This window comes from Athene noctua, chromosome 12 (assembly GCF_965140245.1).
Source record: "Athene noctua chromosome 12, bAthNoc1.hap1.1, whole genome shotgun sequence".
NCBI classification, from domain to species: Eukaryota; Metazoa; Chordata; class Aves; order Strigiformes; family Strigidae; genus Athene; species Athene noctua.
The window spans coordinates 19,284,963-19,304,051 of record NC_134048.1 but is presented as its reverse complement, the minus strand read 5'-3'; the positions used below and the strand labels follow the sequence as shown (position 1 = coordinate 19,304,051).

The 19,089-nt window shown below is 46.2% G+C and overlaps 1 protein-coding gene across 1 annotated transcript in view; it reads right to left on the bottom strand.

Annotated features, from left to right (window-relative positions):
- COL23A1 (collagen type XXIII alpha 1 chain) overlaps window positions 1-19,089 on the bottom strand; it is a 190,985-nt gene that overhangs the window by 22,033 nt on the left and 149,863 nt on the right. Inside the window, exons 6-8 of the mRNA XM_074916332.1 lie at window positions 3,399-3,425; window positions 1,472-1,498; window positions 759-785 (exon numbers count right to left, since the gene is read on the bottom strand). Coding sequence (XP_074772433.1) covers window positions 759-785; window positions 1,472-1,498; window positions 3,399-3,425 — 81 coding nt within the window. The remainder of the gene's footprint in view (window positions 1-758; window positions 786-1,471; window positions 1,499-3,398; window positions 3,426-19,089) is intronic.

Here is a 19,089-nt window from a genome sequence, read left to right as displayed (position 1 = left end):
CCAGCAGGTGCCTGTAATCCATGGTCAACCACACCTCCATTACTGCGACAGAGCCCACCTCGGAAACACCCCACACCTCGTGGCGAGCCCTCCTGTCTCATCCCCAACATGGGAGGCTCTGTGCTCCTGCTGCCACTGCCAGCACCGCCGCGGGGACCGTGGGACAGCCACATGCCCCTTGTCCCTGTGGGGACCTATCCTGATGCACTGCAGTAAATCTCAACTTCATGCAGCCCCATGAAAGCCATTTCCACAAAACTCCATTAATTTCTATATGTTATAACCAAAACAGTTTCCCCTCATCATATAGTTACTTTAAACCCTTTATTTTCAAAGGCAGCCTAGATACTGCCTGCATGCCACCACACTTCCAGGTGGGTAGCTCAGCAAGAGAGGAGGAACTTTCCATCCTACACAACATCATGCTGGACACCAGGTCTTCCCACCACATACTGGTGCTCTAATGCCAACAAATAAGGAGCAGAGCTTGGAGAGAAACATGGAGTCTGCCTCTGACACTGGAAAAGGGAATCAGGGATAGGAAAGTCCAGTAAAAGTACCTGAAGGTCTTCAACTCTTACTTCCCCACAGTCAAAGTTAGGAAAACCACCACCATGAAAAGCTCCAATGGCAAAATGAAGCATTTTGAGAACTGTTAACCGTACCTCATTTTGCAGCAACTTTATTTTGTGCAGTGGCTAAACCCAACCTGATTTTAGAATAAAAAAATCACTACTGTGATCTGTGTCACTACTTACCCTCGGGCCGATGTCCCCTGCTTCACCCTGTGCATCAGGCAAAACAGCAAGGGTCAGCTATTAGAGTTCAAATTTCAACCACGAAGGACCGAGCGTAGGGTCAGCTGGACGTGGGAACAGCACACAAGGGAAGTGGCAAGAGTCCTATTGCTTAACGTATTCAAAACCAGGGAGGAGAAGGACTCAAGACAACACAATAGGGAATGATTCTGCCCTGGCAGGCAATGAAACAGATAATAAATCAGAAATAGCGGATTGTTTCCAGCTCTTAAGGCTCCCCTAGCAACTGCTTATGTCCTACACATGCGAGGATTAACATCACTTTCAGTACAGTAATGACCTTCTTCAGTTGCTGTAATTTCATGGGAGGATGTCATGCAAACACAGAGCAGTGGAGCCCACAGCCCTGCTCTTGGAGCAAGGCAAGAAGAGAGTTGTATGCCACTCTTGCGTTACCGGGAACCCTACAGCATGGATGAGCTTTAAGGCCATCACATTTATTCCTCCTACATTTTTGCAAATTCTTTCTGCCCTCCCCTTCCCAGGGCTTTTCCAAGAGCAACCTGAGAACTTGCTGTCACAGCTCTACGTCCCAACAAAACCCAGTGGTAACATCATGCTGGCATATTGGGATAACCTGAACTGAGAGTATTACAGCAGGAAGAGGACATGCAGCTGCTTCCCCAAAAGCCATATGTTAATGCAGTCTTTACCTTTTCCCCTTTTGGTCCTGGAGGTCCCTGGAAATAAATAAGAAGGATCTAAGTTACGAAACAGCAGAATCATCAATGCACACAACATCAAAATCAAGGAGATTGCATTCATCAAAATAATAGCAGACATGAATTAAGTCGTGCATGCTATTCTTTTCAAGTTATACACTGCTTCACATCAGCAGCACACTACCAAAAAAAGCACCGAGGTCCTGCCTGCTCTTGCCAGGACAGAGGACTGGAGAAGGACGGGGCAGGGCAGGCAGCGTGACAGCCACTCACAAACATGTGACTAAATAGATGCAAAAGATTTCTTGAAGTATTAAATCACTTCTAGAAAAACACATGCTCAGCATATCATTACAACAATTATACATCTGTTTGAAATAAACAAGGAGGATGGGCTGCTTTCTTTGGCCTATTTGCTGAAGACATAAGTCATCTTCTCTCTAAGCAGCTTTCTGTAAGACAGGCAGGCAGAGACACGCTGCAGCCCCAAAGAGAAGCGACAGAGCAACGCTTTGATGTGCCTGCTCTACATCCTTCTTCCAGCACAGAAAAATACTGAATCTTGAGGTTCAGCCTAATTCATGGTGTTTGCTGAAGTAGGACACGGCGGGTTGCACGGGGGAAGGTCAACAGAGCGGCCGAAAGCAGCAGCATCTGCATCCCTGCGCCACATCCCTCCTGCTGTTAATTTGGCTCTAAGCAAGGCTGCTGGCCCCTTGCTCTCATGGAAGAGATCATGAACAGTCTGGTTTGAGTTTGGTCGTTTGATAAGTTTGCTTTTTCGTTGAGATTTTCCCCGCCTCTCACTCAGAGGTCTCGCTCCTGCCCGGTGCATACACACAACTCGTAGCCGTTCGCATCCACGTGCCTGCCGAGGGCAGCGGGCACAGGAGCGTGCTGCTGGGCTTTAGGCTGCTCTTCCGTCACGGGGTTTTGTTAATTCAAAGCCAAGCCCTGAGCACAGGATGTGAGCTGGCCTTCTGTTTTTCTTTTCCACTCCTCTGTTTCTAGATTTCTCTTTACTCACATTTGTCATCTTCAGCCGTAGGAGAAAAACCAACCACAACAATGTGCAGCTACAATACAACACTCCCTAACTGACCAGTAGTAAGTACCTGCAGTAACTTTTCAACTTCTGCCCACTTCGAAAAATCACAGTTGGTTTAGGACAAGAGCTTGAAAAGATTTCAAATGGTGCCCTCTAGTGAACGTGGTGGGAGAGAGTTGGATTTCGACACAAAATACAGAGCTGTGACCTCCTGTAGCAACCGTCCAGCCAAAGGAACAGAAGCTGGCTAGTGTTCAGCTAGCATAAAAATAAAGAAGTCTGTGTTTGCATAACATAAGTAAGAAAAGAGTGGAGCACCTGAGTATCCAAAGGGCTTCCAAGCAAAAATGAAGTCAAGAAATCAGCTCATAAAATGAAGTCCAGGCTGTTCCACAAAGTATTGCATGGACACCAGGCTGGCTCAAGCAGTTCCCACCTGGGCTCCTTTGAAGGCAAATGAACCCAGTTTGGGAACAATTATTTTTATGATATCACTTTGTAGTGCCAGGAGCATGCAACCAAGATTACTGACTTTGCTTCTTCCAAGGTGCTACCGGAGTTTATTTCTCAAATTTGGCCTGATGCCCATCTGCAAAGCCTCCGCTAGCTGAGCTAGCGCAGGAGGGGGCGAAGCAGCTGAGATGAGCTGACAGGTAAAGAAAAGCTCACCTCTAGCTCTGCCAGCCAGTTCTGGCTCAGAATTTAAACTTGCGTGAGTTACAGACCACAGGATCATTTTCCTAAATACAATTTTTTTCTCCTAACCAGTTATATATATAGTAATACATGAGTAATAGTTGAGATTCTGCCTATCTATTACAGAGCAGTGTGAATAAAGACATGTTACATTTGGCACTCGGTGCTACTTACTGGTTTGCCATCCAAACCAAGAGGCCCCTGAAAAGGGAAGGAAAAGACAGTGTTATTTAAAAAAAAAAAAAAAATAAAATAAAATCATCAATTTACAAACATAGCAATATCAGTCATGCTCTGAAACAGGCTCTACTTATGTATAGTACAGTCTTTGGCTATGTTACTTATATACCTAATCCTTCATCCATGCAATCCAGCAGGAAGGTTTCACAGAAGTACAGTAAAAGGTGTCAAACAATATGCAGAATATGAAGGAGCGTGAAAGGAAGCGACAGGATTAGTGACAGGGATAAGGTGACACTGCTCTAGCACAGTGCTCGGGACTCCTTGAGGTTTTTAAAGACTAAAAGAGCAGCGGTAAAACATGCCTGATTTACTTAATCTGAGCAGATCCCGGGAGTGTTTCACATCAACCTCAGATCTGAACCGTTTGTTTTTGCAAAAGGACTTGCCAGAACTCTACCATTTTACCCAAGATGTGGGAATCAGCTATCACCCTCAGCCCATAATGGCCAGTCTCACGGATGAGGAGAGGTGTCTTGCTGTGGAGGAAGAAAGGGCGCATCTGCCCTGCGGGCTGATACCTACATGTTCTGCTCATCTGCATTGATACAAAGCTGGGAACGTGCTTGCATTTGCATGATCAAGCGCTTGGTCACCCCAGTTCTTCCCCAGGTCTCCCCTTTCTAGGGTTGCTGCAGGAGTGCATGGTAAATCAACACGATAAATGGTTATTTCCCCGTTGTCTTTGGCATACAGCCCTTAACTAACGTGAAGCCACTGAACATGTTGGACCATAGGAAACCTTGTTTTTCAGAAAGAATGCATGTGGGGAGAGGAAGCACGGGTGCTCTAAGGCCCACAGACAAAGCCAAGGCTGCCCCTGCTGTCAGCACAGGCACTTCAGGATGAAAAGAAGTGTTTAAAACCCAACAGTTTCAGTACATCCCAGAGCAGCATTTCCACCGATCCATGACCTGCCGCCCGAAAACTTAAACCCTTTCCTCATTTAAACCCAAAGAAGGCTCAGCCCTGCAAAGCACTCCTGAAGAGGCATGGCACGATGGTTGTGAGTCAGCAAAGCCCTCCGACACCTGATTCACTCTCAGATTTCCAACACGTGCTCACGTGCTTCGCTAGGCAAGGATTTACTCCGGAGGGAGCCGTGGGCTGTGTGGACAGTACATCCCTGTCCTGTCCCGGCAGCACAGCTGACTGCTGCCGTGACCTCAAACCCAACCCAGCCTGGCTCTCGTTACCGCCTACTGCAAATTCAAGGACTACACTTGCAAAATGGTACCTTGGGATCAGCACCTGCTCCCTCCTATGTCTGCCCTGCATGGCCACACGTGTGTGACACACACACACCTTCCCAGCTCCTTCTGCAGACGTGCTAGGCTGAAACAGCTTGCATTGCAGCCCTGTAAACCGGGAGGACCTCCTGAAGCAAACGCAGTCTGCACTACGGTATAACACAATGATAAAGCATCAAAGTTTTTTGCATTTCTTAGGGAAGTGATTAGGGTGAACCTTTTTTTAAATTCAGCTTCAATATGTGATGGTGAAATCGAACAAAAAAGAGAAAGGTGCGTAAGAGAAGCCCAAAGGCTGTGTTAAAAACAGCATCCTTCCAGCTCACAGCTCTGGCCATCGATAAGGAATAAATCAGTTTGCAGTGGCTGTGGTGACGGGGCTTGGAATATAAAACAACACATTTTTCCTGTTAGGAAAAAGAGGTAAATCCTGGGCAGGGCACCACTACCTGTGTTATAAGAACTGGGGGAGCTGTGCACGCCATCTTCACTTGACAAGAAAGGAGGATTTCTTTACACATGAGATTTCTGAAGTGACCAAACATTGGTTATATTGTTCACATGATGCTTATTGTTTCTCATAAGGAACAGTACACAATTGCTACGTAGTGGTAATGAAAAATATAAACGAATGCATTTGCATCTGTTAATGCAAAGGCTTGCCAATCACAACCAAACCACTACTTCTTCCCCTAACACCCCCTCTATACTTTATCACACCTTGATTCCTTATGTTATAGCAGCTGGGAAAGGCATCAGATCCATGGAGCTTCTTCCCTCAAACCATGATCGTCTGAGGTGATTCACCTGAAGCTCCTGATGCAACTCTCTGACCTCCAGAGGACAAGATGTGGGACCCAAGCAGAGAACTTGCAGCACATTCAACTTCTCAAAGGAGTAGAAGTCCCAGAAATATTTTTTTTTTTTTTTAATTTACAAAACCAAGTCATCAGCTTTTAGCTATTCTTGTATCAGTCCACAAAGGGACATCCAGAAGGAAAAACAATGGCCTATTCAAAGGATGTTTGTTTGAGGGAAAGCATTTAATGCTTGAGACAAACAATATCCACTGGGCTTTCAAAGCAGCTCTCGGCCAGCTGCACCGCTGAATGGACAAGATTAACTCAGACTTCTGAATGTTTTGTTAGTCTGGGCTGGAGATTTAATTGACTCTGCTCTACCTGCCCAGCCAAATGTCTGTGTGGGCACAGGCTGGGTTTCTGAGAGCAGCCAGAGCATCGAATGTGCGAAGTAGGAGAGAGCATCTGAAATCTGGGCTTGGTTACTTGACTGCAACTTTCAGGAGCATCCATGTGTTGAGATCATTACTTTCTTTTATTTTAATTCTGCTCCATGCCATTTTAATTAAAGACAAGGTGAGCTTTAGTGTATTTGATAACTAAGGAATGGGAAAACAACAACTAATTCCACCAGTCAAAAACCACCTCTATAGAAGTTTTCACACCGGGGGGACAAAAATAACTTCCACTTAAACAACCAGCACAAAGTGTAAGAAAAAGGTGAGTTTTCTGGACACCCCATTACAGGACCCAAGTAAGAGACAGCATCACAGTGGCTTCATGCTGTGCTTTTTGCCTAGGGATAAATTTCATTCACGCCTTTGCCCACTTTCGATTACAAGCCTTTCATTCTGAATCACACGCAGAGCAATCACGCTTTACATAATTAAATGCTCACCACGTAGAAAGGGGATGAACTTTCTGCCTAGGAAAAAACCTGATGCTTTAAGACAAAGTAGAGAGAAAATTCAATCAACTTCCCCCAAAACATGGTTCTGACCAAAACCAGCACCGCACCAGCCAAGCGGGACAAAACCCATCGATGCTGGTTACTTTGAGGAAGAGGACACTGATGTGGTCCCAACAGACACCATTTGGTGGATGTCAGAGCCCACTCCTAGCTGATAACCAACTCAGATCTCATTTTCTAACCATGCACCAGTAAGGACTTGGCGCCAGGCCAACGCAGCTCTGTGGGGCATCCTCCACATTTGAAGAGAAAAGAGGAAACGCTGCTGTCAGTTTGATAAAGAAAATATATATCTGCAACATCTGGCTGGAGCCCTCGGGTTGCCAGGGTGGGAGGAGCTGGGTTAGCGGGGAGAGCTGTGACAGGGAGCTGGCGTGAGTGATAATTGCAATTACTTGCCTTGGTTTTACCCCTCACAAACAGTAACGTAGGCACATGGTGTTCCTGCAGGCATCACGACCCAAACCGTGGTGCATCCCCTCTGCCACCACCCGGGTGAGAACATTATTTATATAATGATATGTATTTTACGGTATACATTAATATTATTTAATGATATGTATTTATACAATGATGCTGGGAATGCAGACACAGGTCAGATAAGACGGAGCTTGAGCAGAGCTTGTTACATCACACTCTTGCTGCACGCCTTGGTTTGGCCATGCAACATTTCAACTTCAGAGGAAGGGGCTACATTCAAGTATGTTCTAAACCAAATTCTGGTTATTTTTTGTTTTGTTTCACAGTAGAATCTCCGACGTCTTGAGATACAGCACTGAAGTGTCACCTCTCATTGAAAAAAAAAAAAAAAAAAAAAAGATTCACCCAACGCTGAGATCAGCTGAAGGCTTGGGAACAATTTTGAGTTCAATAAAAAGGGAAGATGTGGAGCCTGCATGCTCTGATTCACATGCAAAAGCTCTTTCAATAACATCCCTTACCCCTGCTCAGAGAAAGCCTCGGTGCCAGCCTGGCTAACTGACCCTCTGCCTTCCTCCTCCAGTGCCATTACTGCTGCTGGCAGCGATGTACTTGCTCTAGCAGCGTTACAGGAATTTTAAGGGGGAAAAAGATCTAGTGAAAACGAAGCCAGAGATTATTAAGAGGACAATCCTTCTGAGTTAGGAAATCTTCTCTCATGGTTATTTTTAATGTTTCCTGCTCTGCTAAAAATTAGCACAGGGGTCGGAAGGAACCCTGCAGTCAAACTTTTAACAAATTCAAAGGGCTGCCTTCAATCTGTCTCTGTGGTTTCAAAAAAATGGTAAAATCTTACATTCGAAAAGGAGGAAAGTGTCAGAACAAAAGAGCACAACAATATTTTAGTATCCCCGCGAAGGGCCCTGGGTCATTAGGCAGCAGGGTCTGCAGTGCAGGCAGGGAGCAGGGACCATCCTTTCCTATAGGCTACGCTGTAAATCTTCGCAAGAAGGACAGCGCCTGCGAGCGATGCGGTTCCCCAGCACATTTTTGTATGTGTAGAAAACTCTGGCAAAAGCTGCCGCCAAGCACACCCTGCCAGACCCGTCACAAGGAAAGTGGAAAAAGGCAGCCAGGTTGCTGTGGCTCCTCTGAGCTTCCCAGCTGAAGGAAAAGGAGAGAAGAGGGACTGAGAAATGAAATGTGAGACCTCTAAATAGCAGCTGAGAGCCACTGGTGCTAACTGTGAATGAATTGAGTACAAGAGACATGTTCTTGTCCTCTATTACTGCTACCCCTGCCTCCCTCCTTAATGTCCTCAGTGCAGGAGAATCAGAAGCCCTTATAAAAAAATCCAAGTTTCTGCTCCATCCAATATCACCTCTACTACAGTAATCATTTATCCTGCCAAATAACAGCATTTAAATATCCGTGAAAAGATAGACTGTACATGTGAAATTGGTCATACAAGGAATTATCCCGCACCCACACAACTGCGACGGCTCTGAGCCTGGAGAAGCCCTGGGCTGGAAGTTCCTCCTGCACCACCCCCCCCCCCCGCCCCCCCCAACCTCTGGGGTCCCCAGTGTGAGACCCCAAAATCGTGTCAGCCTGCAGCACGACACAGCACTGAAAACGTTCCTGCTAGGAGTTGTTGTGTTTAAGCATTAAGATAATTAAAATCGTGATCGCTTCATGTTTAACTCTATATAGCGTGGATGATCTCACTAGAATGGGATGGGACTGCTGCACAGGGGAACAGCCCTGCACTTAAATAATTTTTTTTCCAGCATGAACGTGATTATTAACAAGCCTTTGTTAATAATTTTCTCTGTTTCTTTGTTTGAAAAAAGCTATTTCAGTACTGTCCAACACAAAATCCCCTTTGGTCCACAACTGCATGCAAACCCGAAAACCAGTTTTTCATTACTAGGTGATAGCTTTTATTTAAAAAAAATAAAAATAATCAAATAGCTTCTGCAGTTCTTATAAGCACAAAACAGCAATGCTGATGAGGCATGATTACTCTTTAATGTTTGTGAGACTAAGTGTTTTAATTTGGAAAATGGCTTACACTTGTTATTCCACACATCAGTATATTTGTTTAAAAAATAGAAGCAAAAAATATTTGAGATCAGAGAAGCTTAACTAGCTTGGCTGGCCCACAAGGGATACAGGTCTTTTAAACATGTTTTCTGGGTAAATCAATAAAATGCCTTTTTTTTTTTTTTTCTCATTTTCAAAACCACAAAAAAGTGCAGAGCTCCAAAGCAAGTCCTGATAAATACCCTGTTGCTAGATTTAACAAGGAAACCATATACATATGACATGCACTGAGGTCCCAATATTGCATGAGTTAAGCTTTAAATATATCCAAGCTTTGCGATTTAGCTAACGCCTTTTTGCAAACACGAGCACCTCTGGCAGGGCAGGTCCCCCCGAGGCCAGGGTGGCAGGTAGCCCAAGGGCTGCTCTAACCTCCCCCCAGATCAGCTTTGCCAGCACCCGCACCCTAACCAAGGCTGGCAGCGAGGCACCGAGACCACAGCTTTCTGCATGCGGGTATCAGCTCGCTTACAGTCTTCTTGGCCATTTATTTACCATTATGTCGTATTCCTCGATCAAAAACTCCTTTAAATGTCAGGCTTCACTAGCACATTTATCATGAGAGCAGCAGGTAAGAGAAATCACTATCACTGGTGGCAGCTCCCATTTGGGACAGCTCTGGATTTAAAGCACAGCAGGAGGCACTTGTGTAACAAAAGATGCTGCACAGTGTTTTCATTCCGCTTCCCTCGACAGACCAAACCCTACACATTTGGTGTAGCACAAAATGCAAGAGGCATGGCCACTTCTGCCTATATATGTGTATTACCCCATATCTGGGTGTACAAATATTTGGGGGACAATTCACTGGTTTTGAGAGTTTAATGAGAAACCATCTTCTGGTTCGGTTCTCTCCCTCCTCTATTGCGTTTGCTGCCACCATCCTGCATGGCCTCATAGCTAGGCTCTCCCTTGTTCAGCCAGAACAATTTCATTTCAGCCAGTTTCATTTTACAGGGGAAAGCAATAGGGGTTCCCCAAAATCCATCTCCCTGAAAACCATGGCCCTGCGTGTAACATCCGACCCCAGTCTTGGGGGGGATCCCAGCGGGGCTGCTCTGGACCGTGGGGTGAGCTGAGCACCCCTCACCCATAGACACCCCTTCCCATCAGCTGTGGCAGCTCTTGCCCCTCTGTCAAAATTCTTTCAAAAAAAGGCCACCTGAGCACACCCCAGGCATTGCCCACAGCATCTGGCGGGGCTCAGCCTCACCAAACCCCTAAAGGCTCCTCTGAAACATTTCTTCAGGAGGAACTGTGTCCCACAGTCCGAGCTGACAGCAATAAATCCCCCAAGAGAGGTGTCAGGCAAACGATGCAGAGCAGAAGTCTGATAAGAGCCAAGCGTGTGTTAACAAACCAACCTAAAAAACAGAAATCTGTGTTCTATTCAAAAAAAAAAAAAAAAAAAAAAATCTGTCCTCAGACCGCTGGGCAGCCTCTGCCCATTCTTTGATGGAAACGGAGCAGAAAGGAGCAGTAATTTGCTAAAAGCTTCATCCATAATGCAAACCAGACTGCGGGGGCTCTGCAAGGGAGCAGCCACCTCGGAGGCTGGGCTGGTCCACGCCAGGCAGCCAGCGGCCGTGCACAGCCAGCCCCTACAACCAGAGCCCAGCTCCCTTCCACAGGGCACGAACACTTGCAACGGTTTCTGAAATCCTTGGGAAACAAAAACAGAACAAAAATCCCAGAAAAAAAACAAAAAACAAAAAAAAAACCACCACCAAAAACCAAACCTCCAAACCATGAAACCCTATCCTGAGCACGTTTTTGGGGCAGCTCTGGGCCATGCCTACTGTGTAGCCCCTCCTTTGCATTGCTAGCGTGGGCTCACCAGAGCATTTTGGTTCCCAGCTCTCTTCCCAGCCATATCAACCACGTTGTGGAGATAAGGCACCTTTTCTCCTCTTCCTTAAACACAAGATGCACCTCCTTCCATCTGTTCACAGGGCTTCCTCCTTGTTTCACTGGATGTCTTCGCAAAGATGCTCAAGAAAAACACCTGGAAGCAAATCTGACACTCACAGGTCCAAAGGGGTGGAAAGCAAATACTGGGCTGGAGCTGCACGGGACACTGCTTGGGTTTGTGAGCAAGATTACTCGGATAAAATGCAAAGAAATGCCACAACAGAGCTGGTTCGTTCACCCCTCCTGATGTGAGGGGAAGGAGCCACTGCAGGCAACTGCCTCAGTTCCTGAGCCGGCAGCGCTCTGCAAGGAGTGCCCCAGCATGTCAGATCAGCTTATCTGCTGCTCAGCGTCATTTCAGAAGCAAGAGCTCACTCATCTGTGCATCACATTGCAGCAGTTTTCTTCCAAAACAACAAAGTGCTTTTATGGGAGAAAGAGTCCCCCGACTTCCCCCAAATTTCTGAGGCTTAAATGAGTTCCATGTGTTCTGTGCAACTGTTTGTTTCAAGCATTTGGTGCCCAATTGGGTTTTGGAGATTTGATTTTTTTTTTTTAATGTCCAACTATGAGAGAGAAGATGGCCTCTGTGGTGGGAATGCAATTTTGAAGCCAGTAAGCAATTGTTTTGGAAGAATATTGACATTTCAAGCAAACGCTTCAGCCTCTTACTGCCTTTATATTCTTTCCCTACCAGTACCATCCCTGGTTGACAGCTGCTGTTTGGATTACCTCTCTTGTGGTTAATAAGCAAACTTCTTGGTTTTTCTCAGTTTTCCTCTGCCTACAAGCCAAGCCTCAGTACCATGTGCCTGTGCCCAAATGCACTCGAAACAGATGCAGATCTACCAGCTGCACTAGAAGCAGGGAACTAGCAGAAAAGCAACACAAGAAGCCAGAAAACAAATCCCTGTTTCAACCAGACGTTGAGTGGTGAAGAACCTTTTCCACCATCTATCCTCACTGTCACCCTCATCACCAAGCCTCTCCTTGCACGAACCAGCTCAGGATAAGGTGGTCAGCTGTGTCCAAGCCATCACCCGAAAAGCTGCTCATGCCCCGTATCCAAAATCTGCCTGGGCAATTTGGGCAGAAAAGTTCTCCTTGCCCTTGTCGTCAGCACCTTCACCAGACCCTCTCCTCTCCCTGGACAGAAATGCTGTAAGAGTAGAAGATAAACAAATGCATCTGCAGTTTCTCTACTGGGTGGGATATAAGACAACTTTTTATTTTCCCTGTGGAAGAATTACCTCTAAATCAAAAGAAAAATAAACTGCTGCCATGTGAGCTGGTCTTTACAAAATCATTGTTGTCTCCACATCAGAGAGCCAGTAAACGGATGTAGGAGGAAAATACAGTGGATCTGCTTTCCCTGCTTAAAGATGTTTTCCCCTCTAGGCAAATAATTACGTGAATTGGCCACAAAACTGATATTAAAATAAAATGAAAAAGACTAGAACTACAAAGTTTGCCTTTTAAAATGAATATTTGTTACTTCTGCCTTTTGGGCGCTTACTGGGAGAAGTATGTGTGCAAATTACTTACTTCACAGGAGACGTTCCTTGAAGTCTGAATATTTATGAGTGAAGATACTCACCAGAACAAACACAGGACCGAACCCTAAGTTACAGTTATGACCCTGATGAACCTAGCTAAGAAAACTAAATAGCCAGCTTACCAACAGAAGCCTTCATTTTGGGAATGGATGCCAATCACATGACACAGTATTTGAAAATATTTAAAGTCTAGCGATGCCAGATGTTAAATATGAAATTTTTAAATTCTGTGCATGCACAACCAAGCAAAACACCCATGCAATGTACAAGCACTCCGTGTCCATGCATGAGCTACCACCCAGGGTCTGGAAAGCATCCGCCTACTGTGAAAAAACAGGAAAAGTCTGAGATCCACACGCTCTTCCTGGCAGCCCATGAGATCTGACCACATACTGTGGTCTCCCATATCTCACATGGGATTTCTGGCAGCCCTCCTGAAGAGTTAAACCACCGCCTGATGCTCTGGTTTGGGCACGGAACAATCCTGAGCTACACACGGCTCCTTCTGCGACTCTCCCAGGCTGCGCCCTGAGCGTGCCCAAGCAGGACTTGGAGATAATTGCATTGATGGAGACAAATCATCAAGTCATCAGGCAGTCCAAATCCAAAGTTACATCTACAGTTCTCCTGTAAAAACAATTTATTATTAATGTCACATCTGGTTTTCTGGTGTCACCGTTTCCAAAACGCCTGGCTAAGGGCACGTCTTGGAGCTTTCTGGTAAACTCTGAGGCACCACAACAGGACAGAGGAACTGCCACCAGGAATGGGCTTGGGCACGTGTTCCTCATTTCCCACACATCAGCCTGTCTGCATTCATAATACATTTATGGGTCACACACAAACAGCTTGCACAGACTTTCCCTTGCTAAGTTATCTACACTAACTGAAATACTTAACTGCTGAGTGCTGGCTATGGCCAAGGTCTAGAGCTGCCACCAAAGCCCCTGTCACACTGCTCCACTGCACTGGGGTCATGCAAGTCAAGGAACCAACTTCCTTCCCTATTACATGTGCTCCTCCAAACCCTCTCCCAGACATCAGCTCAGAAAAAGCATTTGGCTTCACTTCATGTTTTGAAAATTAATTAAAAACAGAGTTTATCATCCTTACAGTTGATTTCTGGCTACAGGCATTACAGCTGACTTCAGTGGATAACTCTGGATTTACAACACTCTAGCCAAAGGAAGGTACTAGCTCACTGTGCAGGGCTCCCAAAATAAAGTTTCTGAAGATGCTGAACTGCTTTTCTCCAACAGCTACTAAGGGTGAGGTGAACTTTAAATACATGAGAATGGCCTGTACAAGAATATTTCAGTTTTGACTGTGCAATTATTTCCCAAAAGGTGTGACAGCATTGAGCAATGCCTGTGTTATCTCCTTTACCATTAAGTCCATTAATTGATTATATTGGTGTAGTTACCTGCCATCAGAAAGTGATGCTACTACTCAATATTAAATTATTTTGAGTAACAACCTGCATTACTTTTAAGCAGGCAGAATATGAAGCCCTTTACTCCCCACCATCCCAACGAGTTCCCACTGTTGAGACAGGCAGGACAATGCCTGGGCTCTTTTAGGCAACATGAGTGATTTACAAAATTCAGAAGGCAACCGTTATATGCCAGAGAAATGAAATGAAATTAATAACACGCTGCTCAACTAAAAATAGATGCTAATATTCGGAGGAAAATGTATAAAATAGAAGAGAACTCTGTTTCATATCATACTTTTTTTTTTCCTGCAAAGCCTCTTCCCTGCTCTGCTTTTTATTAATGAAGACATGCACATGAAGTAATTCCCCTCATTAATCAACTTCATTCTTTTGGTTTCTTCCCACTTGAAGTGACAAGCCTCCATTCGGGATGTCACGTAGCGGCATAGCAGAGACCAATTTTAGGGAGGGACGAGTAGCGCAGGCGGAGGAAACTCTCAAGAAACAGACACTCTAGCTTCAAAAGGCCTCTCCAGTAGATGGGAAGAGGGAAGAAAACGGGTTCTGGTGAACCACAAATGCAGCATCTCACTAGGAAAGAGATGAGATATCATGTAGGTGGACAACTGAGTAGTTTGAAGGCAAGTAGAAAGCCATCCCTGTGTGGGGCAGGGGAAAGGACAAGGTCAAGGCTGCTAAAAGCATCAACCAACCACTGCTTCTCCCCTCCATACATTATTTGTCTCCGTTAAACAGCTACATAATGGGAAGATCTGCCTGCGCTGAAAGGTCAGCTGCAAAGCCTACTCGCAGTTCAGCTCTTCCATCTGCTCCTCATTTTCTCTTTTTTCCTCCTACCCAGATGCAGCTGCCTGCCCTGCTAACGTAAGCAGCCAAAAGCCCTGCTGCATCAGCCCTCTGCTCAGCCAGTCCCTCTGCTCCCCTCCCAGCTTTATGAGGGCAAATGCTCCCCGACACGCTGACGCACTGACAGCACATCGAGGGGAACCACTCTGCAGCGCAGATGCTCCCGGCCTCAGAAAGTCATGGCTCGGGACAAGTCCCAGGGGATCCTGGTCCCAACGCCTGGTTCTGCCCAACGAGAAACACATTTCCCATCGTCGCGGCGGCCGCACATCTGCTTTTCCTCTGCTCCAGCGTGCCCTCATGCAAACCCGAGCTCAAATTTGGGGCTGTGCTTCAGTTTGGAGATGGGGCGGGTAGTCTTTTGGCAAAGCCTAAAGGTGTCACCCAAATTTTCCTCGTCAATCCGATATAAAGGCTGCTGTCATCTCTTCGGAAAAGCTGGCAATGGGAAGCTCCAGCAGTTAAAACAGCAGCGGCTGGTGGCCCTCCTGCAGCGGCTGGTGGCCCTCCACGGCAGCAGGGAGACCTCAGCATGCACTTGGACCCCTGTAAAGCCCAGAGCGAGGACAACCAGGGCTCCACCACCACACCCACAATCCCTGAGCAGGGGCTTGAAGTCACAGCAACACCACCATGAAGGACTAACCAAAGGTAGGTTAGGTTGCTCAGGACCTTGTCTAGAAAACTGTCATTTTCTCTCCTGAACTGCTCATATTTTGCAGCATTTTTAACACTTTTTTTTTCCTTAGAGACCACTACGTCTCTAATGAATCAACTGAGCACTGTAATCAGTCTGTAATTACCAATTATTCTGGGATTTCTGTATAAAAGAATCATTTATCCTACAGTTTTCAGTCACTAACGCTGCTAGTTCACCATCCCCTACACATCTATGTGTTACTCCAGCTCACCAGCACAAAAAGCCAGAGGAACATCATGGTGTCCTGCAAGAAGGACCATGCAGATGTCAGATGAGAGAAGTGACCTGCTGGGTCTCCTCCACCTTCGGGGTAAAGCACTCTGCTTCCTCCCAGAAGGTGTTTTAGGTACTTTTCTTTGAAAAGGACTTCCAAGATTAGTGTTTTGGCATCAAAAAGAGCAAAAGCATCCCCACTGCCTTCATTTGCATCCTTGCAAGCTCAGGAGGTGCAAGACAGGCTCTCAGACTAAGAATATTTGCACCCCAAAACACAGGAGCTTATGATGATCACACTGCCACTGTTACCTTGTGCAAATTACACACCCAAGAAAAAAAAAAAGAAAAAATTGCAGGTATTTTGGACAGTAAATATATCTTCTGCCTTCTTCTGCCCTCAGCTCTCCAGAGAGCACTCACACACACGACTCACATTCAAGGTCCTGCAGAACTCAAATGACGTTCAATATAATGGCTCTTAGATTGGCTCTCCAAGACCCTTCTGCCCCGCTAAAGCAGGGGTCTCTCAGCAACTAAAGTAAGAAGCAGGGCAAGTCACAGCCTTCTGCCTTGTTCACCTGTCACTGGGGTCCAGGCAAGCCCACAGGAGCTGCCTCTGCCCAACCTGGGCCAAATACAGTTTCCACTGTGTGTAACTGGAGAGCAGAGTTTTTGTGTTGCCATTTCATTATTTGTTAAATGCAGTTACAAATCTGGCAGCCCAACTTTCATCCTTCCAACATCAGCTTTCCTCATCTGTTAGAAAATCCCCAAAATAGATTACATTATTGGCCTGGGGGTCAGAAACGTTTTAAAAGCCTCCCTATCACTGCAATTTAAAAAGAAACAGAACATTTCAGAAAGGACAATCTTCAGGCAACCTCTGAAGCAGCTGATACGACGAAGGCACGTGTATGGCAGCGTGAGCTCGTGCCTCACCATGGATATCAGCAGGGCTCTTTTTCCCTTAACCTGCCCCTAATATCAAAAGTTCACATTAAACTAATTATCTGCACAGTCTTTGTCCTTCTGTCAAATTTGGCTGAAATGGGTCAAGTTCAAAAGTTACTGGGGAAAGAGAAGAGAGACCGATCCATGCAGCCCTTAGCCCATAGGAACCTACACTGAAATTCAGGCTGAGCTATATGCTGTGATCCATATTCACTGGGGTATCAAAACTAAGTCAAACAAGCCCAGAAAAGCAACAAAACCCAATATTCTTCATAGCTATTATGGTAATGTTAGTCGGATATGGCATATGCCTAAAAAGAAAAACTAAATCCTCTCTGGGATTTAAAAAATAATAATGAACCTACAGAACTTCATAAAGAAGAAACTGTTTCTGCTGTAAAGTTTTATTGTAGGGCACAACCCCCTCCTCTTAAGATGTTAACTACCAAAATATTGAAAGCATCTTATAAAAGCTGTTTTCTCTTTGGGCCCTGTCTCCAGAGCTCTGGATCACTTCAGCCCTTTAAAGCTTGCAGCTTGGTTATACCCCCACAGCTCACAAATAAGCTCAAAGCACCGCTGGCCAAGAGGTGCACGTGGGACCACACCTATCTCTGACGCCAAACACTGTTCAACATCCACTCCCTACTTCTGCATTTGTACAGATCCACCTCCTGAAACAGGAGTTTATTTGATCACCCTGAAGGGGACTGAATAATTACATCAATTTGACTACGGAACTGGAGGTAATAAAGCCTGTCTATGTGCTTAAGACACTCAGACTGGCTTTATGTTTAGTTTCCTCCTTCTTCGGGTATACATACTGCTTTAGAAATGCAATTATTGTCACCTCCTTATCAGATAGTGTAGCCACAACCATACGGATGTAGTAATTCAGCGTTTGCTGGGTTTGGCTCAGCCAGTTTTGCAAAGTCAGGAATAAGACCAGCTGCACAGCTCGCCTGGACTGCAGGTCCTGGGGGAAGGAGAGGGGAGGAAAAAAACCTTTCGGCGACATTAACGCCACTTTCCCAGTGCAGATGTGGCAGCAGGCCACTGCCAGGCACCACCACCACCCAGGAGAGTCAGAGCAGCACCAAAATCCCTCACCAGGAGCTGGGACAGGCGCAGTGCTGGGGGTGATGCTCTGTCCCAAGGAAAAGTCCGTATTTCCTCCCAGCGTTTCTGGTGTTCAGAGCTCTGCAACTAAACCACACGCACAAGGTCTGCCAGAGTATGACTGACACAGAAAAGAAGGTGGCAAACCTGCCACAGGCACTGCTAATCTAGCAGTGGTTAGCCACATCCCGCAAGAGCGGAAAACCACCCTAAAACTGCCATTAAACAGCCCGATTAGAGAAAACTCTCCCATTTTCATTTCTAATTAATTAAAGTTTTCATTTCCAACAAACCGCTTGTGCATGAGTACGTAACCTCCTTGCTCCAGCACCTCTTCTGGGGCCTAGCATGGCCATGCACCCCATGGGTGCTGCAGCCCCATGCCAAGGGGTGCCGGTGGGTTCTGGGGGATCCCGGGGGGGCTGCTGTGGGCAGGTACTGCCTGAGGGACACAAACCACCGCGCTGGGCCCCTCACTCCCCTGGAAATCAGCAGCCCCATTTCCTGGCAGGTTTTCCACACCGTTCCCCTCATCCTAAACTTAATTTACTCAAATCAACTGGTGGAGCCCCACGTGCTTTCACATTATGGCTGCAATGGCAAAAGAGGCTTGTCCTATAAAATTAACCTCATCTCACACCTCTCCCCTTCTGGGGATGGTGCTGCTGGGGAAATGGTGATGTCTTCCCCAGGGAGGGTCACAGGTGTCCGGGGAAAATGAAAACTGAACACAGCTCTATTTCCCTTCCAATCCTCCTCCCTTCAGTTCCAAGTCCATCATGCACAGAAAACTCAACAGATGTCTCCATGGTTTAAGGGCATTCAGGGGGAACCAGGCCAGCGCATGAGGTGGCGGAGACACGGAGTGAGTTTTCCTAACAAACTCCTTTGGGGTATTTAAAAAAAACCAAAAACATCAGTCATACAAAGGAGAAGGTTAATTACTTTTGTTTACCTTATAAATAGAACAACAAGGCAAATAGGGAAGAAGCCCCTTCCAGAGCATCAGGCAGTGCAGGACTCACTGCACCCACTCAAAAAGCAGGAACAGAGATTGAAACGTGCTGCAAACACAGAGGATCTACACGGTGATTTTTAGCAACCCATCACACGGAGTGCATGGCACGGGAGTCCCTCCCTGACAAGCCATGGAGCCCCTTGGAGCCGGAGCCCCGCGGCCATCCAAGTGCACTGATGGGGACTACGGGGGGCAGCCGGGAGGCTGCAGCTTGGGATGTGGCCAGAACAAGGTCTCCCTCCTCCTGCAGAAAGCAGCTCAGAGCTTTTAACAACTCCAAGTTACTAGCTTTATTCCACCCCCCAG